The sequence below is a fragment of the Leopardus geoffroyi genome, chromosome A1, assembly GCF_018350155.1.
Source record: "Leopardus geoffroyi isolate Oge1 chromosome A1, O.geoffroyi_Oge1_pat1.0, whole genome shotgun sequence".
NCBI classification, from domain to species: domain Eukaryota; kingdom Metazoa; phylum Chordata; class Mammalia; order Carnivora; family Felidae; genus Leopardus; species Leopardus geoffroyi.
The window spans coordinates 117,315,986-117,333,715 of NC_059326.1; the positions used below are offsets into that span (position 1 = coordinate 117,315,986).

The 17,730-nt window shown below is 40.7% G+C and overlaps 1 protein-coding gene and 1 long non-coding RNA gene across 6 annotated transcripts in view; one reads left to right on the forward strand and one right to left on the reverse strand.

The window, feature by feature from the left end:
* DIAPH1 (diaphanous related formin 1) overlaps positions 1-17,730 on the reverse strand; it is a 104,234-nt gene that overhangs the window by 62,420 nt on the left and 24,084 nt on the right. For 3 of the 5 annotated variants that reach the window (XM_045491662.1, XM_045491651.1, XM_045491676.1), the window contains exons 2-15: positions 14,592-14,618; positions 13,460-13,615; positions 10,386-10,487; positions 9,906-10,036; positions 9,657-9,743; positions 8,772-8,835; positions 7,057-7,196; positions 5,192-5,300; positions 4,193-4,303; positions 3,901-4,019; positions 3,121-3,237; positions 2,399-2,514; positions 1,823-1,887; positions 530-709 (exon numbers count right to left, since the gene is read on the reverse strand). In XM_045491662.1, the coding sequence (XP_045347618.1) occupies positions 530-709; positions 1,823-1,887; positions 2,399-2,514; positions 3,121-3,237; positions 3,901-4,019; positions 4,193-4,303; positions 5,192-5,300; positions 7,057-7,196; positions 8,772-8,835; positions 9,657-9,743; positions 9,906-10,036; positions 10,386-10,487; positions 13,460-13,615; positions 14,592-14,618 (1,524 nt within the window). The remainder of the gene's footprint in view (positions 1-529; positions 710-1,822; positions 1,888-2,398; positions 2,515-3,120; positions 3,238-3,900; positions 4,020-4,192; positions 4,304-5,191; positions 5,301-7,056; positions 7,197-8,771; positions 8,836-9,656; positions 9,744-9,905; positions 10,037-10,385; positions 10,488-13,459; positions 13,616-14,591; positions 14,619-17,730) is intronic. The other 2 variants (XM_045491668.1, XM_045491666.1) reach the window with 1 other exon arrangement.
* LOC123605241 lies at positions 9,301-11,465 on the forward strand. The gene is made up of 3 exons (XR_006715684.1): positions 9,301-9,417; positions 9,594-9,710; positions 11,354-11,465. It is a non-coding gene; the product is annotated as an uncharacterized LOC123605241 (long non-coding RNA).

A 17,730-nucleotide genomic window follows, 5' to 3' on the forward strand; every position in this document is an offset into this window, starting at 1 on the left:
TCGAGCCCTGCGTCGGGCTCTGTGCTGACAGCTCAGAGCCTGGAGCCTGCTTTGGATTCTGTGTCTCCCTCTCCCTCTGCCTCTTCCCCGCTGGCGCAGGTGCACACTCTCTCTCTCTCAAAAATAAACAAACATTAAAAAAATAAATACTTATAACTGCAAAGAGAGTATGGGGATAAATCTGTCCAGAAATAGCTAAAATAAGAGAAAATTAGCAAATATGTGAAGAGGTAATTTCGATTTTACTCCTGAATATCTTAGAAGACCATTAGTTTTAATTCTGGGTAGTACTGTGACTCCTTTTATTCTCTACGTTGTCTGTATTTTCCAAATTTTCTATCTTATGTATTACCTCAAAATAAAACAAAAAACAGTAAATGATTTTTAAAACATGCACCATCTAACTAGATTACCTATTAGTAGCTGAACCCTCCCGAGGAATAAGGTGTCTGACTCCTGCTGCAGACAGGCCTATCATGAGGCTGCTGATGGCTCAGAGGTCACTCTGCCTCCCCCGCTCAGGCATTACCTCCCCTGTGAGTTGAGACACCTCTGCTTCCAAGTCCTGTTTCTTTGTGGCTATCTGCTGCTTTTCAGAATCCAAGGCATCCTTTTCTCCCTGAAGATCCTGGAGCTTCTGCTCAAAGTCACTTTCCATCTTTTTCATTTCTACCTGTAGCTCATGTCGTGCTGTTAACTCTGAGTCCAGCTAAAGGAGAAAGGAATTAGGCTCTTTGTAAGCTCTCCATTCCAGCAAGAAGCACAGCATTATTCCCCAAAATTCACTATCTTGTCCCAATGCTTTTAGAGAGCTCACTTTCCCAGGGAATGCCTGGGAAAAAAGACCACCATGATTTTGACCTTAAAATCAAGGTTAAAGAAGGGGGAAACCAGGGATCATTTCCACAGTCTATCTAATTTGGGGAATTACAAAAACAAACAAAAACAACCTAAGACAAATACTGTATGATTTCACTTACATGTGGAATAAAAAAAAAACAAAAAAACAAAAAAACAGATCAACAAACAAAAAGAGCAGAAACAAACCCATAAATACAGAGAACAAACAGGTGTTTGCCAGATGCAAAGGGGGTGGGGGGTAGGCAAAATGGATGACGGCAATTGGGAGGTACAGGCTTCCAGTTATGGAATGAATAAGCCACAGGGACGAAAGGCACAGAAGAGAGGATATGGTCAATAGCATTGTAATAGTGTTGCATAATGACAGATGGTAGCTACACTTTGTGGTGAGCACAGCATAATGTATAGAGTTGCTGAATCACTATGTTACACCCCTAAAATTAACCTAACATTGTGTGTCAACTATACTTCAGTTAAAAACCAAGCAATCAAATAAACCTAAGATTTTAAAGAAATTTAACACCGTTAAGACATTTCACCAGAGCAGCTATGGTGGACAATCCCAGCAGTCTCTAGGAGCAAACCCCCATCAACCGCAATAGGAGTCCGTAACAACTAAAGAGGAAAAAAAGAATTCACACACATATTCCTGTTGTTCTAGGAATAAGAGGCCTGAGATGCCAGCAAAACTGCAAGAGCTGTCACTGTTACTCATGAGAGCCATCTGTCTTTTCCTGTCCTACCCAGGAGATCAAGAACTGTGTACCACCAATTCCTCTGGATCACATCCATGTTAGTTTCTCCAATGACTAACCTATACCAGAAAGGTTTCTCCTAGGAACTGCTACTGTGTGCTGAATGTTTGCTAAGTATTACAGGTAACAGTTTCACATGTCCGAAAAAAACATAATCCTTAAAAAGGGAAAAAAAGACCCCAATTTTTTTGATCTCTCATACATGCCTTTTTTTCCAACTCTGTAGCTTTGGCTTCAGATTTCTCCACCTTTGTTTTATCAATCATTTGATCTGAAAAGAAATAGAAGAATCAGTAAAGTTCCCAATTCTCTTGTCTTTCCCTCTCACTACCTAAATCCTTCAATATAATGGCAGTCTTCTGTCCATTTTCTCACTTTTGTTATACTTCTTACTGTTCTGCACTAAACAAAGAAATAAAACTTTCTATTGAGCTCAACACAGAATTTCTGGGTGCCTGTGATGTGGTAAGGCCGCCACGCTGGGCAGCATGGAGAGTGCCTACAAGTGGTACTTATGAACTTCTGAGACCAGGAGTCAGATGACAGCTGAACTCCCTTCAAAAGGTGGGGCGATGTGTGAGTAGTGGTACATTCTTAGTTTCACACAGAAATAAACTAAAGGTCTGTATATTCCTAACACAGATGTTGATGATCACCTAAGGACACAAATGGAAATACCTGGAGACTAGGAATTTATCTTCCATGAAACTTTCATTGGAGAAAGACACAAAATGAAAGGTAGAAACAATGTTTTAAGGAGGCAGATAGAAGAATATGCTTACCAATCAACCCCTCAATATCAATCTGGAGGTGCCGGCACTTGAAGTCAGGATCAGCCCCATTCTTGTGCAGAACTATCTGAGAAATACATTCTTCAATCAGCTTATAGTACTGCGGTCTATGGAAGAAACAGAACAAGGTTATCAAAGGAAAACCAAAATACAATTCTCAGAAGCAATCAGGATCACGAAAAGTTAACAGCTTTGATAAATGAGGGACCTGAGGATAACTATTCCAGAGAAGACCTTTTCGTAAAACTAACAGAAGTATGTTGCCAGGCTAGGCAATTCCCTCTTCTACAGCAGCTACTCCATCTACTTCAGAGAATCAAAACTTGTTGCCATCTGCTTCCTAATGCCAATTAATATCCCATCTCAAAATTCAGGCTTGATCCTTTCTGTGATAGACAGCACTACTGCTTACTCTCTACTTCTAGGCAACCTGAAAGAACCTTAAGTGGGTTCCTCCCTTTGCTACCACCTTTATCCCACCCACCTCCCATTTCCCAAATGGGAAGGACACTTTACGGTAAACACTGTGATCTCTTCCATACAGCTGCCCTTTAGTCAGATTAAAAGGACAACTGACAACTCTTTATATATCTGACTGAAAATTAAATGTAACCTTTGTCTTTTCTTTTTCCTTTTACAGTCTTTGAATTTAAGGATTTTTCTCTCTCTACTTCGGCTCAAATTTAATACTTCTCACAGGTATACCATCTTACCTAGCCTCATAGTCATTTCGGACCAAGAGTAAGTGCTGCAGGATGGACAGGAAGTGTGGCTCTGCCTTTGAATCCTTTACTGTGTTTAGGAGAATCTGGAAAACTTCACTGAAGTCAGTGGAAAAAGGGAAGAGGCTAAGGAAAGCATATATTTAGAAACTGTTTGACAGGTCGATTGCCCAACTCTTGGGAAAAGTCCCAAGATGCCACTTCTATTCTAACAGCCATTTCCCCTGTAAACATTACCCAAAACTTTAAGCTCCATAAACTTCCTAAGGCCAAGGGACCAGTGAATTGGGTGGTACTATACACAGAGACAGAGGATTCCCAGTACTTGGCTTGAAGATCAAGCAGTAGACAGAAATGAAACGATCACTACCCACAAGTCACGTGTGTCAAATAGTGATATATAGCCAGACTACGCCCTCTGTCAGTCTCAGGGACACCCACAAGAAAGCAAATGACAAGCCTACTCCCCGACTCATGAATGTGCACCAAAAACCATCTCTACACCTTCGTAAACCAAGCTCTTATGTTCTAGGAAGTCTATACACGTTTTGATGGCTACTTCCATGCTGAGCAACCCTCAGATCACCTTTCCTAATTTCTTTGGTCCATGCTGAGGTAAATAAAGACCACAGCAATCAAAAGACACCTGCCTCACCTACTGAGAAGACACACAGGCTGATACCCTGTTCAGAGTCATTACCGCACACCATTTCATGCAGGGATCTATAATGAATGTCTCATATGTCTTGAACCCAGTCCATAAAAGGATATTCCATCTCCATTCGAATGTCATCCAGCCGTCCCTTCAGGTCATAGGAATCCTCTTCCCCTTGCTCATCAAACACATTTAGTTGCACTCTCATATCATCATTTTCAATCTCTCGAAGATCCTGTCAATGATCAAAGTACAAGTCAGGGAACCCAGAAGCATCCTATGCCAGCCAGAAACCCAAGCCTTTCAACCTGGTTCTTAAATTGAGAGCGAAAGTGACCCCAGAGATGACTGAGCTATCAAAGCAGGCAGCAGGCAGCCTGGCCTCTCTAATGAAGAGCTGCATCTCACCTGCAACACCTGATGCAGCCCCAAGCGCATCAGTTCACTTCGGATGTGAACTCGGAAGTCAAGTTCTTCAGCTGGTGTGATGAGAGCATTGATCAGCTGTAGACATCCCACCTAAAATAAGCAAATTCGGCACTTATGTCATTGTAATCTGCTAGAGATCAAGATTCCGTTCTCTTTACATGAGTGTTGAGGACCCCAGATGTCACGCAGAAGATGCAGTACAAAACCACAAGAACAACTTTCTGCTGGCGCCATTTAGATCTGATTTGGGCCCAGGTCTGGGTCGTTCAGAAGTCTAAATGATCCCAAGGATTTGATGGTATACTCTATACTAGGCCTTGGCTTTCCTAGCATTTAAAGAGATAGCATGCCCTTTCACCAGCTCATAGTAAGGAGAGCTGCTTTCTCTCTGCCTTCTTAGAGAGCAAATCCTGAATGATAAAATATATACAGACTCACCTCATTTCACTGAACTTCACTTTATTGCACTGCTCTATATATAGTGCATTTTTTACAAACTGAAGGTCTGTGGCAATTCTGTGTTAAGCAGGTATATCAGTGCTAATTTTCCAACAGCATTTGCTCACTTCTTGTCTCTGTGTCATGTTTTGGTAACTCTCAGACTATTTCAAAGTTTTTCATTATTATTTTATCTGTTATGGTGATCTGTGATCAGGGATTATGACTCTCTGAAAGCTCATATAATAGCATTTTTTAGCAATACCGTTCTTGTAGACATAATGCTATTGCACACTTAATACACTACAGTACAGAGCAAACATAGCTTTTATATGCATGCATTAGGAAACCAAACAATTCATTCACCTCACTTTATTGACCTATTTGTTTTATTGTAGTGTTCTGGAACCAAACCTGCAGTTCCCCTGAGGGATGCCTATACCTGGGAACCATTCCATGTGTTCTATTAAAACATCAAATGAACTTAAGTCCTTCCATTTTGAATTCTATTATTGGGCACAGTTCAGAGGATATACTTGCCTTGAGCGCAATGGAGGTCCCACTTTTTAATCCATCCAACAATGGCTGGAAGCGTTCTACCTCATCCATCTCAGCTCTTTCTGTCATTGCCTCCAAAACCCTTTCATTCCTGCCCAGGAAAAAGGAAAGGGAGAGAAATGTCCAGGTGCCCTGACACACACAAGCACAACAGGTAGATTATACAGTGGCACAAATCAGTTAGGAAAAGAACATTACCAACGCCCAGGTTTTCAATATTATTCTCCTCATCACCTAGGTCAGGAGCCAGAATCTGCTGAAAGCTAAGAACCATCTCCTTAGAAAAATGTATTCTCTAAAACCCATTCCTAGACTCCTATCTATGGATACCAAATTAAGACACCTGTTCTATGGAGTATCAACTGGTACCACTTTTGGAGGGGTATGTAATAGTACTGGTTTTTAATGAATTTAACATTTGGCTTACTTCTAGAAACTTATTGAACATAAATGCATAAATGTGAAAGAATATATGTACAAGGATGTTCATTATGGCATCATTTGTAATAGTAAAACTTAACACCTAGAGCAGGGGCCAGAATGCGCTAAGAAAAAAAAAATGTCACCTAAAAAGTCTAGCAATGGGGTAACTGTTAAATAAATTGTGGGATATACATCCTATAGAATTCTAAATAGCCACTTAAGATAATAAGGTAGATCTGTAAATACCCACAGAGAAAAAATGTCCAAGATCAACTGTTATAATAAAAAAAAAAAAAAAAAAAAAAAAAAAAAAAAAAAAAAAAAAAGGTAAAAAGAAATGAATGCTATGATTTTGTTTGTATTAAACCAAACTGCTCCACAAAAATAAAAATCTATCCTAGGCATGTGATTTGTTTTACAGAAAAGTTACATCTTTCCTTCGTTCTAAGATAGCATCTTTTGGAGCAGCAGAAGGTATCTCATAATCAAGGAAAGACAATATATTTGTCTATGCTAGAAAAAAAATCAATGAGATTGTACCAAGCCATTAACACTGGCTACCCCTGCAGAATAGATTTACTAGAGGGATAAGGCTGTTAAATCTTACTTTATATGTTTCTATATTGTTTGAGTTTAAAAAATAATGTGTTACTTTTGAATTAAAAAAACAAAAAAGTAAAAGCAAGCTTTGTCCTATTAATGTCCTACAGAGATTAATAGAGACCTAGGAGATGCTTTCCTATCCCACTGATAACCAGAAGTACACTGATGATAGTGCCACACACCTAACAGTCTTTTTTTTTTTTTTAATCTTTATTTATTTTTGAGAGAAAGAGACAGAGTGTGAGCGGGGGAGGAACAGAGAAAGAGCGAGACACAGAATCCGAAGCAGGTTCCAGGCTCTGAGCTGTCAGCACAGAGCCTGACGCGGGTCTTGGAACTGATGAGCCATCAGATCATGACCTGAGCTCAAGTTGGATGCTTAACCGACTGAGCCACCCAGGTGCCCCTGCAGTTAGAGTCTTTCTTAAACATTAAGATTCACGTTGTTGGGGTGGCTGGGTGGCTCAGTTGGTTAAGCATCCAACTCTTAACTTTGGGTCAGGTCATGATCTCATGGCTCTTGAGTTCGAGACCTACATCAGGCTCTGCACTGACACTGTGGAACCTGCTTGGGATTTTCTCTCTCTCTCTCTCTCTCTCTCTCTCTCTTTCTCTCTCTCTCCCCCTCCCCCACTCAATGCTGTCTCTCTCTCTCTCTCTTTCAAAATAAAACTTATAAAAAAAAGATTCACAGTGTTCACATCTTCAAAGAGATATGGTCTTACCTAGTATTTAAGACAAAGTGGACACCCACTCAATTTTCCTCTAGATTAGGGAAGATGGTAAAAAAAGAGAATGTAGGAGAAAACGCAGTCACATACATGTCCTCTGGCTGTGGTAGGATACAAAGAGCAGAAAGCAGCTTAGCTGCATCAATCATCATGTTGGGAACAGCAGGATCCATGGCTCTGACCAGCAGCAGGATTCCTTCTTCTGTTTCCAGCATGGTCTTGATTCCAAACTAGTAGGACAAGAACAGAGAAGGGAGGCTTAATGATGACAGGAAGTAACCAAGGACAAAGTCAGGGTTGTTATGGATTGAAAGGTGTTCCACCTAAATTCATATGTTGAAGTCATAATCCCCAGTACCTCAGAATGTGACCTTACTTGGAAACAGGGTCATTGGCAGATTAATTAGTTAAGTTACAACAAGGTCACACTAGAATAACGTGGACCCTTAATCCAGTGTGACTACTGTCTTATAACAATGAGACGTGGGGACACACACATGCACATGGGAAGAACATCTTGTGAACATGAAGGCAGACATTGGAGTGATGCATCTGAAAGCCACAGAATGCCAAAGATGGCCAGCAAGCCACCAGAAGCCAGGCGAGAGGCATGGAACATACTCTCCCTCACAGCCCTCGCAGAAGGACCCAATCCTGCCAACACCTTGATCTTGGATTTAGAGCCTCCAAGAACTATGAGACAATAAGTTTCTTGTTAAATACAGTTTAGTCCAGTTTATAATACTCTGTAGAGCAGCCCTAGCAAACTAACACAGGGGTAGAACTTTCCCGAGCTAAACAGAGATAAGCATAGCAAAATAATTTTATACTAAATCAAACACAATTCTAGGTCTTCAAGAACAAAAGTCTTTAATTCTTGTATTTTTTTTAATGCCCCCTCCCATCCAATGGAGTAATTATAAAAAAAATTAAACAATGAGGGGGCGCCTGGGTGGCTCAGTTGGTTAAGCATCCAACTTCGGCTCAGGTCATGATCTCATGGTTCATGGGTTCGAGCCCTGTGTTGGACTCTGTGCTGACAGCTCAGAGCCTGGAGTTTCCTCCAGATTCTGGGTCTCCCTCTCTCTCTCTACCCCTCCCCTGGCTCATGCTTTGTCTCTATCAAAAATAAACATTAAAAAATTTTATTAAAAATTTTAAATATTTTAAAAATTAAATGATGAGGAAGATATATCTGCACTCAAAAGCAAACAACTGTGAGATCCCTGAGTTTAAATACTAAACAGACAGGGGTACCCAGATGACTCAGTCGATTAAGCATCCAGCTCTTGGTTTCAGCTCAGCTCATGCATGGTCTCACATTTTGTGAGCTCGAGCCCTGCATCAGGCTCTGCACCAACACTGTGGAGCCTGCTTAGGATTCTCTCTCTTCCTCTCTCTCTGCCCTTCCCCCGCTCTCTCAAAATAAGCAAGCTCCAAAAAAAAATTAAATACTAAACAAAGAAAAAAAACAAACATTCTACGGTAGAAACAGTCTGGAAAACAAATAACCAGAGAATAAAATAAACCTTCCAAAAACAAACACAGGTCAGGAAATTCAATTAGCAAAACAAAGTATAAAAAGAGGAAGGAAAGCAAACCTACCTTCTGAAACAGACATCAAAACTGGAGAAAAAAAGGTCCACAGAAACATACTTAGGTGACAATCAAAAAGTTGTAACACTAAAAGGGAACGCTACAAGTCTTGAACCTCCTATTCCTAAGTCCTTTTTTGGAGTTTGCCAATAGAAAAGAAAGAACAGGGATCATGATGGGGGTTGGAATGAGAATAGGAAAAATCTCACCTTGTTGTTCATAAAAGCTTTCAGGCAACGAATGATCTCATGCTTGTTACGGCTATCATAGCCTCTGTGTGTAGAAGACATAATCAGTGAATTCCCTTTATTCTATACTCCTCTGCCACTTGACTTTTCAATCTTGCAAACAAGGGTCTTCAAAACATCCCCAATTAGTAGCCGAGTAAATTCTAGTACATACCACTTTGCCCTGAAACACTGGCAAAAACAGGTAGCTGAAGAGGCATTGCCACCATAAGACCTTTGGTTAATCCTGCAATCCAAGAACTTAATACTACATTAAAATCTCCTCTTTAACTCCCTCTAGGCTTCTAAGTGCTTAACTCCATCAAGATAACATCCCATCTATTACTGCTTGCCTCACTATTTCAAAGGTTTCAAGCTTGTACATTCAGGAGGTATAGGCCTGGTGTTTTGTCTTGGAAAGATCTCAGGAAATAGAAAAGTCACGGTGGGTCAGACTGGCTTCAAGGTAGCCTAAGACAGTCCAAGGTATCCCCCAAACTATCCCAACCTTGAAGACTATCATAAAGCCAGTCCCAAACTCACCAAGTGTATTCTAAGACTTTCAGGTCCCAGCCAGACCAGGTCCCAGGACAGCTATGGATGAACTCCAACCCCACTTCCAGATAGGGTAAATTATGCTACGAGACCCACAATCTTATGTGTTATCCACCATGTTCCTCTTCCGTTTTCTGCATCTGTAATCATCCCTCAGCCTCTAGTTTGCCCTAGGTAAACCTTGTTCTCAACTAACAGCATATTCTCCTGGTCCACAACTTCTCATTTTATTGCCATTTTCTCCTTTAGAGCATACAGACAAGTTCCCCACTACCCTCCACTGGGAAGATGTCAAAACTTGGAAGTCCTCACCCAGCAGTCTCCTCTTTCTCATCATGGAGTCGTTTAAGGATGTCCAATAAAGAGGTCAGACCCTCAGCACCAAATGTTTGCACCCAGCTGTAAGGAATAGACAGAGACAATGCAATATCAATAATTGATAACTGCCCAAATTCTTCCTGGCAACTCTTTACTCCCAATCCAGAATTCTCAGACATCCTGACTCCACCAGTAAACCCTAACTTTGGGCTCTTATTCTTGTTACCACTTCAGAATCCTCACCTGACAGGGTTGTTGTTGAGGGAGACACGAAGGGACTCTAGGCAGCTGAGCAGAGGCATATCCCGCAAGCCTGACCTCAATTCTTGAATGTACATCATAGCAGACCTAGAACTCTCCTTCTGGCTCATGCCCTAGATGGAGCATATGGAGAGATTAATCAACACTGGACCCAATCAGCAAATGGACTAGAATCAGTCATTACATTATGAATATCAAGGCAGACACACATCATAAATACTACCAAACTCTGTGGGACTCATAATTTCCCATCCCATTCCCCATAGACTTCGTGAAGATTGAATCAGGCAAAAAGTATGTTAAGAATGGTAACTCAAATGAGAGTAAAACATGAATAGACTTATACGACAGAATAAAAGAAGACTGATGTAGACACACAATGTTCTAAGGAACTGGTAAAACAAACAGGTCTAAGATGAGGGCAGGGTCTCCCACGTCATGGGTACCTGCCCTAGGACTCACAGCCTTAGAGGTGTGCAAGTATTGGGACACCATCTCTCTCTTGATGATAATATCCTTCTCCCTCAAAGGTTGCTGTTTCTCCTCATTAAGGTTCATATCCAGCTAGTAGAGGAAGGGGGAAAAAAGGAAAAAACAAAACTGCATCAAGTTCCTTACAATTTTTCAGTGTTTAATATTTAGTATATTTAGTGAGAAGTTAAATTAAATAGTTACTGAATAAATAAGTTTTCCTGATCCCTTGAGGTTTAAGCTATCACCAGATAATGAAAATTCCTCAGGGATAAATGTTAATGGTTAACATTTTAGCATAGATTCCTACAAACACTTTTATACTCTTAATGTTTTTCCTAACAAAAATGGGTTTTTAAAATAGATGAAAAAAATTTTTTTATTATTGAAAGAAAAGCACACATACTGGTTTTGTACTTGGAATGGATCTTAAAAATTTCCTCTGGATGAATGACATCATCCAAACACCCACAAGATGTGCACCACTCTTAGGCATAAACACCCAATACCCCTGGTTAATTCAGTCCCTGTACAAACTTCTTTCACATGAAGAAAGAACCAGAAAAGTCTGATAAAGCCCCTCAACAGATATAACTTGGGTGTATTATTGAAGAAAAGGCACTGCTTGAGCCTTTGTATAGCCATGTGTCTGAGCCCAGTACCTTGATGAGCACAGTTTAACCCAACAAGTCTGAAATAGTATCTGAAATGGGGAAAGGGTAGGGGTAAAATGGATACTTTCCATTTCTTCTCTTCTACTCTCCATTTCTCTCTCTTCTCTCTTGCTCTGTGTGTGTGTGTGTGTGTGTGTGTGTGTGTGTGTGTGTGTGTGTGTGACAGAGAGAGAGAGAGAGAGAGAGAGAGAGATTGAGAGAGAATGAAACACTGCCTCAAAATAGTAATACTAATGTGATGTTTTTCTGACCCAATTCCTGGTGCTTTTTTTTCTCCTTTTACAGATAAACTGAACACAGAAATTGCAGCGTACGTGGCCTTCAGGTTGAATCAGACCCCAAAACACAGTATATTTTGCTTGGCTAGCTCAACATTTTAAATTTGGAAGACTTCATATAAAAATACAGATTTCTCGCATCACAAGATGCAGTCATCAAATTTCAGATTGTGGGTAACTCTAGAAGTCAAATGATTTCTTCCACAAATTTTTTGTAGTAATAGCAAGGATAAAAGAGAGGGATGAAACCTGTAATAAAATAAAACTTAAAAGAACATTCATACAATGGACCTAACTTGGAACTGTGATTTGAGCGAACAAATGGTTTTCAAAAAAATGATCTAATGGTGAAATTTGAATACTGGTGAAATTTGAAAGCTGGTTATGATAGTTGATGCTATGAAAGAACTACTGTCTCCAAAAATTGAAGATTTCTGGCTTCCTTAGAAAATACAAGTATCTGGCACTACTGGCATTTCCAACTGGAGTGCTACAGAGCCTACTGCCACTGAATCACGGCTGGCCTTCCTAACAGGCCTAAAGTCCTTGTGCATCTGACTACAGTCCTCACTCCTTTTCATCATCTGCTATCTGGTCTAACTTATTCTTGCCAACTCCCTGGCCCCCAAAGACATGTAAATTGGCAGTCCAAACCCAAGAGATTGTGTTAGGCTCATACAGCACTTGGATTAAGAGACAAACTAAAAGCTTTTACTGAAAAAAGAATAATAGTGCTGGCTGAGTGTTTACTATATACCAGGCCCTGTGTTAAGAATTTTAAGCCCATGCTCTCAATTAAATGAGGTCTGCCGCTAGTCTCTATTTGAATCTGAAATCCTATATCCAGGCAATATACAGGTCTTATGAAACCTTAGAAACAAGTACTCAAAACTTTTCAAGACTGAGCGCTAGTGGACATTTACTGAGTGTCCTCTTCAGTGTTCCTCACTGAGGACAGGAAATTAAGTCACATCCTTGTGTACTTCATTACTCAACTAGCTTCAACCATAATCTTTAAAGGTCTTCTAGTAATTGTAGCATCAGATTTCTCTTTCCAGATTCACCACTAAATAGAAGACGTTCAGCAAATTATGCCTTTCCATTACTCAGTCTCTTCTATAAGATTCTTTGTGAAACTTTACCTACCCTGGCTAACCCAAAGGTAGTCTCCACACTACCCCATGAGTTGGTGCACTCACCTTATGTCTTTGTGGCTAACACAATGCTGGGCAGGACATTAAGGAGGTGGTCACTGATCAGATATTTCCAAGCCTAACTCATCAATTCCAATCTTATGGATGGGTGCTTATAAAGTTAGTCCCTTTGTTAATAGGACTGCTAATAAGAACCTCTCTGTTGGGGCGCCTGGGTGGCTCAGTTGCTTAAGTGTCTAACCTCAGTGCACGTCATGATCTTGCAGTCTATGAGTCCAAGTCCCATGCTGGGCTCTGTGCTGACACCTCACAGCATGGAGCCTGCTTTGGATTCTGTGGCTCCCTCTCTCTCTGCCCCTCCCCTAATCACACTTGGTCTCTCTCTCCCTCTCTCTCAAAAATAAACAAACATTTGAAAAAAAACTAATGGGTGCCTGGGTGGTTCAGTTGGTTAAATGTCTGACTTTGGCTCAGGTCATGATCTTGCAGTTCGTGAGTTTGAGCCCCATGTCGGGCTCTTTGCTGACACCTCACAGCCTGGAGCCTGCTTCGGATTCTGTCCCCCCTGCCTCCCTGTCTGCACTCTGTCGCTCTCTGTCAAAAATAAACATTAAAAAAAAAGTTCTCTGTCAAGCCTGGAACTTTTGTAATTAAGGGCTAATTAAGTGAGTAGGGGATGCCTGGGTAGCGCAGTTAAGTGTCGGACTCTTGATTTCAGCTCAGGTCATGATCTTGCCATTGTGGGATCAAGCCTGTGCTGTCAGCACAGAGCCTACTTGGGATTGTTTCTCACGTTCCCTCTCTGCCCCTCCCTCTCCCTCTCCCATGCTCTCTCAAAATAAACAAATACTTCGGGTAAAAAAGGGGCTCATTAAGGGAGATCATGCCCAAAAGAGTACCAACCATGCCCACAAATGCATTTTCAGAAAAAAAGCAATGTTTTGGGGTGGGAAACTTACCAGCATCTGTTCAAAGAGTACTAGAACTTGCTCGTCTGAAACATCTTGCAATGACTGTGCTGTGGGATCATCCCCATATGCTGCAGAAGAATTTCTATGAGCAGAATTGGGCTTTTCCTTCTCCTTTTTAATTCTCATGCTGGTAAATCTCTCCAGCTGAGAAAAAGAAAAAAGTATTAACAGTTATACACTTTCATTTACTCAACAATCAACACATCAAGCAGCCAAACTCTAGCTTCTTATATGTGCAAGGTTCCTCTGGTTTGTGGGCACTTCGAGGGTCTTCTGACATGGGGGTACCTGGGTGGCTCAGTCGGTTAAGTGTCCAACTCTTGGCTTCGGCTCAGGTCATGATCTCAAGCCCCATGTTGTGCTCTGCGCTGAAAGTGCAGAGCCTGCTTGGAATATTCTCTCTCTCTCTCTCTCCCCCTCCCTCCCTCCCTCCCTCGGCCTTCCCCTGCTCATTCTCTCTCTCTCCCTGTCTCTTAAAATAAACTTTAAAAAATATCTTCTGACATGAAAACAAGAACTCTGACATCTAATTTAGTATACTGACTCTGTACTCTCACTTTCATCCAAAGATGAGAGATCTGAAGTATTAAGATTTGAAACCTCTCTAAAATGAGAAAACTTTGTTCTTGAGCTCTCAGACCATTTCTAAGCCCTCTAGCAGCACTGAACTGACAGAAAAGAATATAGTGTACTTTAGGGATATATAAGCTACCTCTCTGCCAACCAAAGACTCATGAACCATTCCCCAAAACTCAAGTACAGATGCTCAAATCAAAGAGCCACCAATAAGCTGCAGTTTGTTCGCTCCACCTGTTTGAAAATAAAAGTTAAGTATCTGCAAGCACTGGGGGACTTCAAGTGATAGGGGTTGCATCCAGACTGCAAGTCAGTTATGAATTTAAAGAACGTGCCTGCCCTTGGAAACCAATGAATGCCCCAGGGAAATGCATGCAATGGGCCAAACACAGAGCAAAGAGTTAGGGAAAAGCTTTGGGAGGTTCTGAGAATAGAGCCAGTATCACCATTTCAAGTTATAGAAAGTCAAAGTTATGACAACTGGTAAGTATCACAGTGGAGGAAATGAGCTAGAACATGCACATGCTGAACAAAATTTCCTTACCTCATCTGCCATGAGCCGCTTCAGAGTCTAGGAAACAGGAAAAAGGAGGGAGAAGAAAGAGAAGATAGATCAGTGAAATTCCAGGAAATGTCCCAAACACCAGATGGATTGGGGGGAAAAAAGAATAAGGTAAAAGGATCTAAGTTGCTTTCCACAAACTAAAAGATTTCAGCCAAGTGTTCCTTAGCACATTCCCTTAGCTAAGAGGCATCAAGAGTTTTAAGGTCACTAATACCTGATACTTGGGGGGGGGGGGGGGGGGGGAGTAAAGACCTGCACAGACTCAATCTGATGACCAATACACCTATGAAACATACTCAACTCTATTAGTAAACAAGGACATGCCAACTAAAACCACAACGATAATGCTTCTCACTCTTAAGATGGGCAAACATTTTCATGTCTGTCTAGTTGTAGAGGAGCGGGAGCTCTCACACTCTGTTAGCGGTAATGTAAATTGCTCTGGCCACTTTGGAAACCAGCAAGGCATTATCTAGTGAAGTTAAATATGTATATGTACAACTCATCAATTTCTATAAATCTACCCTGCAGAAACTTGTATGTATGTACCAGGATGTGTATAACAAGAGTGTTCACAGCAACATCAGAGTACCTAAAACAGAGAACAATACCAAGAGCCATCAAGAGTAGAACAGATACCATGTATCTGTGGAGAACAATTATATAGAAAAATTAAATGAACTTAGAGCTACTTACAAACATTAAAATTGAATTTATTTCATTTATATGCAGTTTAAAAACATGGACACTATATTATTTAGAATGTAAAATTATAAAAGGAATGATGATCACAAATGTCAAAACAGTGCTTACTTGGGGTGAGTGGGTGAGGTGTGACTGCAGAAGGGGAAAAGGGGGCTTCTAAGGGGCTCACAATATTCTACTTGGTTTCATTATTCTATGTTTTATGTTCTCTTCTATGTACATGCCATACTTAGAGAAAGAAAGAAAGAAAGAAAGAAAGAAAGAAAGAAAGAAAGAAAGAAAGAAAGAAAGAAAGAAAAAGAAAGAGAAAAGGGAACAAGCAGGGTGGTAAAGTAGGAATTCTTTGCCCTAATACTTAATTTTAAACCATTATTTCTTTTTGCTCATGTTATTAAGTCAGTTAAATCCAGTGTAAACTGTGAATCTTAACTTTTCCCACCATGGTCCAGAGGAGGTCAAGCTTCCACTGAGTGCTAATCACATACCTGAAGCTGTTAAGAACCTTGCTCAGAATCAATGGAGTTTAATGTTACTTTATGTGTGCTGTTAACTAGGGACTGAAGATAGAAGGATGGTGAGGCAGACAGCAACACCCAAGGAGACTAACAGTTCCTTTTGTGACCACCCTTAGTCTTAGTTACTACCTGGCACTTGCAAAAACAAGCTACAAAAAGGATGAGAATGTACAATTTAGGTTGCCACAGCCACAGTTAAACTTATTTGCACCTAGAGCAGTTGCTTCTAGGATCTGGTCCTCCAAACTCAAAATGTTCCTCAGAACCAATCAATAACCCCAACAATTCTGGGACGGATGTAGCACAGGTAACAGAACTTGGGTCTAATGAAACAGTGCCAGCTGGATTGCTCACAGCTACAGGTTAAAGTTAAAGAAAGGAAACCGCAACTTGTTCCTTCTGCCTACAGACTTTATTTCCTTTCTGCTCATCCCTACTAACGCTATGTAAGTTTACAGAATTATTATCTCCTGCTTGACTTACTGTAACAGCTTCCTATCTGATCTCCCTGCCTCCAGTCCTGTCTACCCAACACTAAATCCATTATCCATATTACATCCAAGAGTAATCTTTCTAAAATGACACGGTGTCCATGGTAATTCCTCGTTTAAAACACTTCAATGGCTCCCTACTACTACCCTCAGGTTAAAATCCAAATTCCTTAGCGTGGAATAGGACATTCCTTCCTGGATTCTCTCCCTCATCTCTTACAAACCCTCGCATCCCAAACTAGTTGCAGGTCCACAAATAGATCATGCTGTCTCACCACCCCAGACTTTCCCTAGGCTGCTCCTTCCCTCAGTCTAGACTGTGCTCTCAAAGCTAAATCAAACAGGCCCTGCAGGATGATACCTCCTCTAATTGGACAAGTGCTTCTCCTTATGTTCCCACAGTAATAGGTACTTGACTGTCTCATAGCACTACTTGTGGGTTACAATTGTCTCTTGACTGTCTGTCTCCTCTACACCTTTCCAGACTAAGTTCCTTCAGGGCAGAGCCTGAGACTCAGTCATTATATTTCCTATGAACAAATACCACCATCTGGGGCTGCTTTCCTAAAATACCAAACTCGGAAGAAGCTCTCAAATCTATTCACTGTGTCAATGAAAAAACTGAAGCCTAGACAGGTAGAGTAAATCATGGAAGTCACATGACCAGCAACAAGCTGGGAATGAACTCTGGTCTCCAGATTCCGAAGCCCAAAAATCTTTGCATTCTCCAAATTCTTGTGTCTAGGTCCCACTTAATGCCCACTAACTCTTGCCTTTGATATCAAAGTAAATTTAACTTTTCATAAAAAGAAAGATGCCACTTTCCCTTGCTTTCCTTGGTACATTAGAAACAGATTTACTTACTTAAAAAATTAACCACATTTTAGTGGTCAGTTTGAGTAAGGAGAGCAAAAATGATGCATGCAGGATCAAAGTTGTATTTCCTCAAAATTTCCAACAGAGGGCAGCAACTACCAGGAAAGCGAATCACCCTACAGACAAAATTCAGTTTCAAAACCCAACAGAACACCCAAATAGCAAGCTCAATTCAATTACTGAAATGGAACCTGCTTCTACACTATATTGAGGGTGTACTGTTTATTGACTTAAAACTATGTGTGTTTTCCTTACAAGTCCTATGTATACAGTGTTTACAAACAGTAAGCTTTGCTCAGTGTTTTCATTGTATCATTAGTTGTTTTGTGGATTCTGAGATACAAAATGAGAAATTTCCAGATCATAAAAAGCATAAATGACTAAAGGTAGTGAAGTCCAGGAAGATAAATGCTGCTGGAGCTATACTTGTGGCTAACACCTCAAACGTCCAAGCTTTTTCATTAGGTTCTCTAATCACCCTACCTGCCTCTAAATGCCTCTCCTCTCAAAATTCTCCTTGCTTGCTGTCAA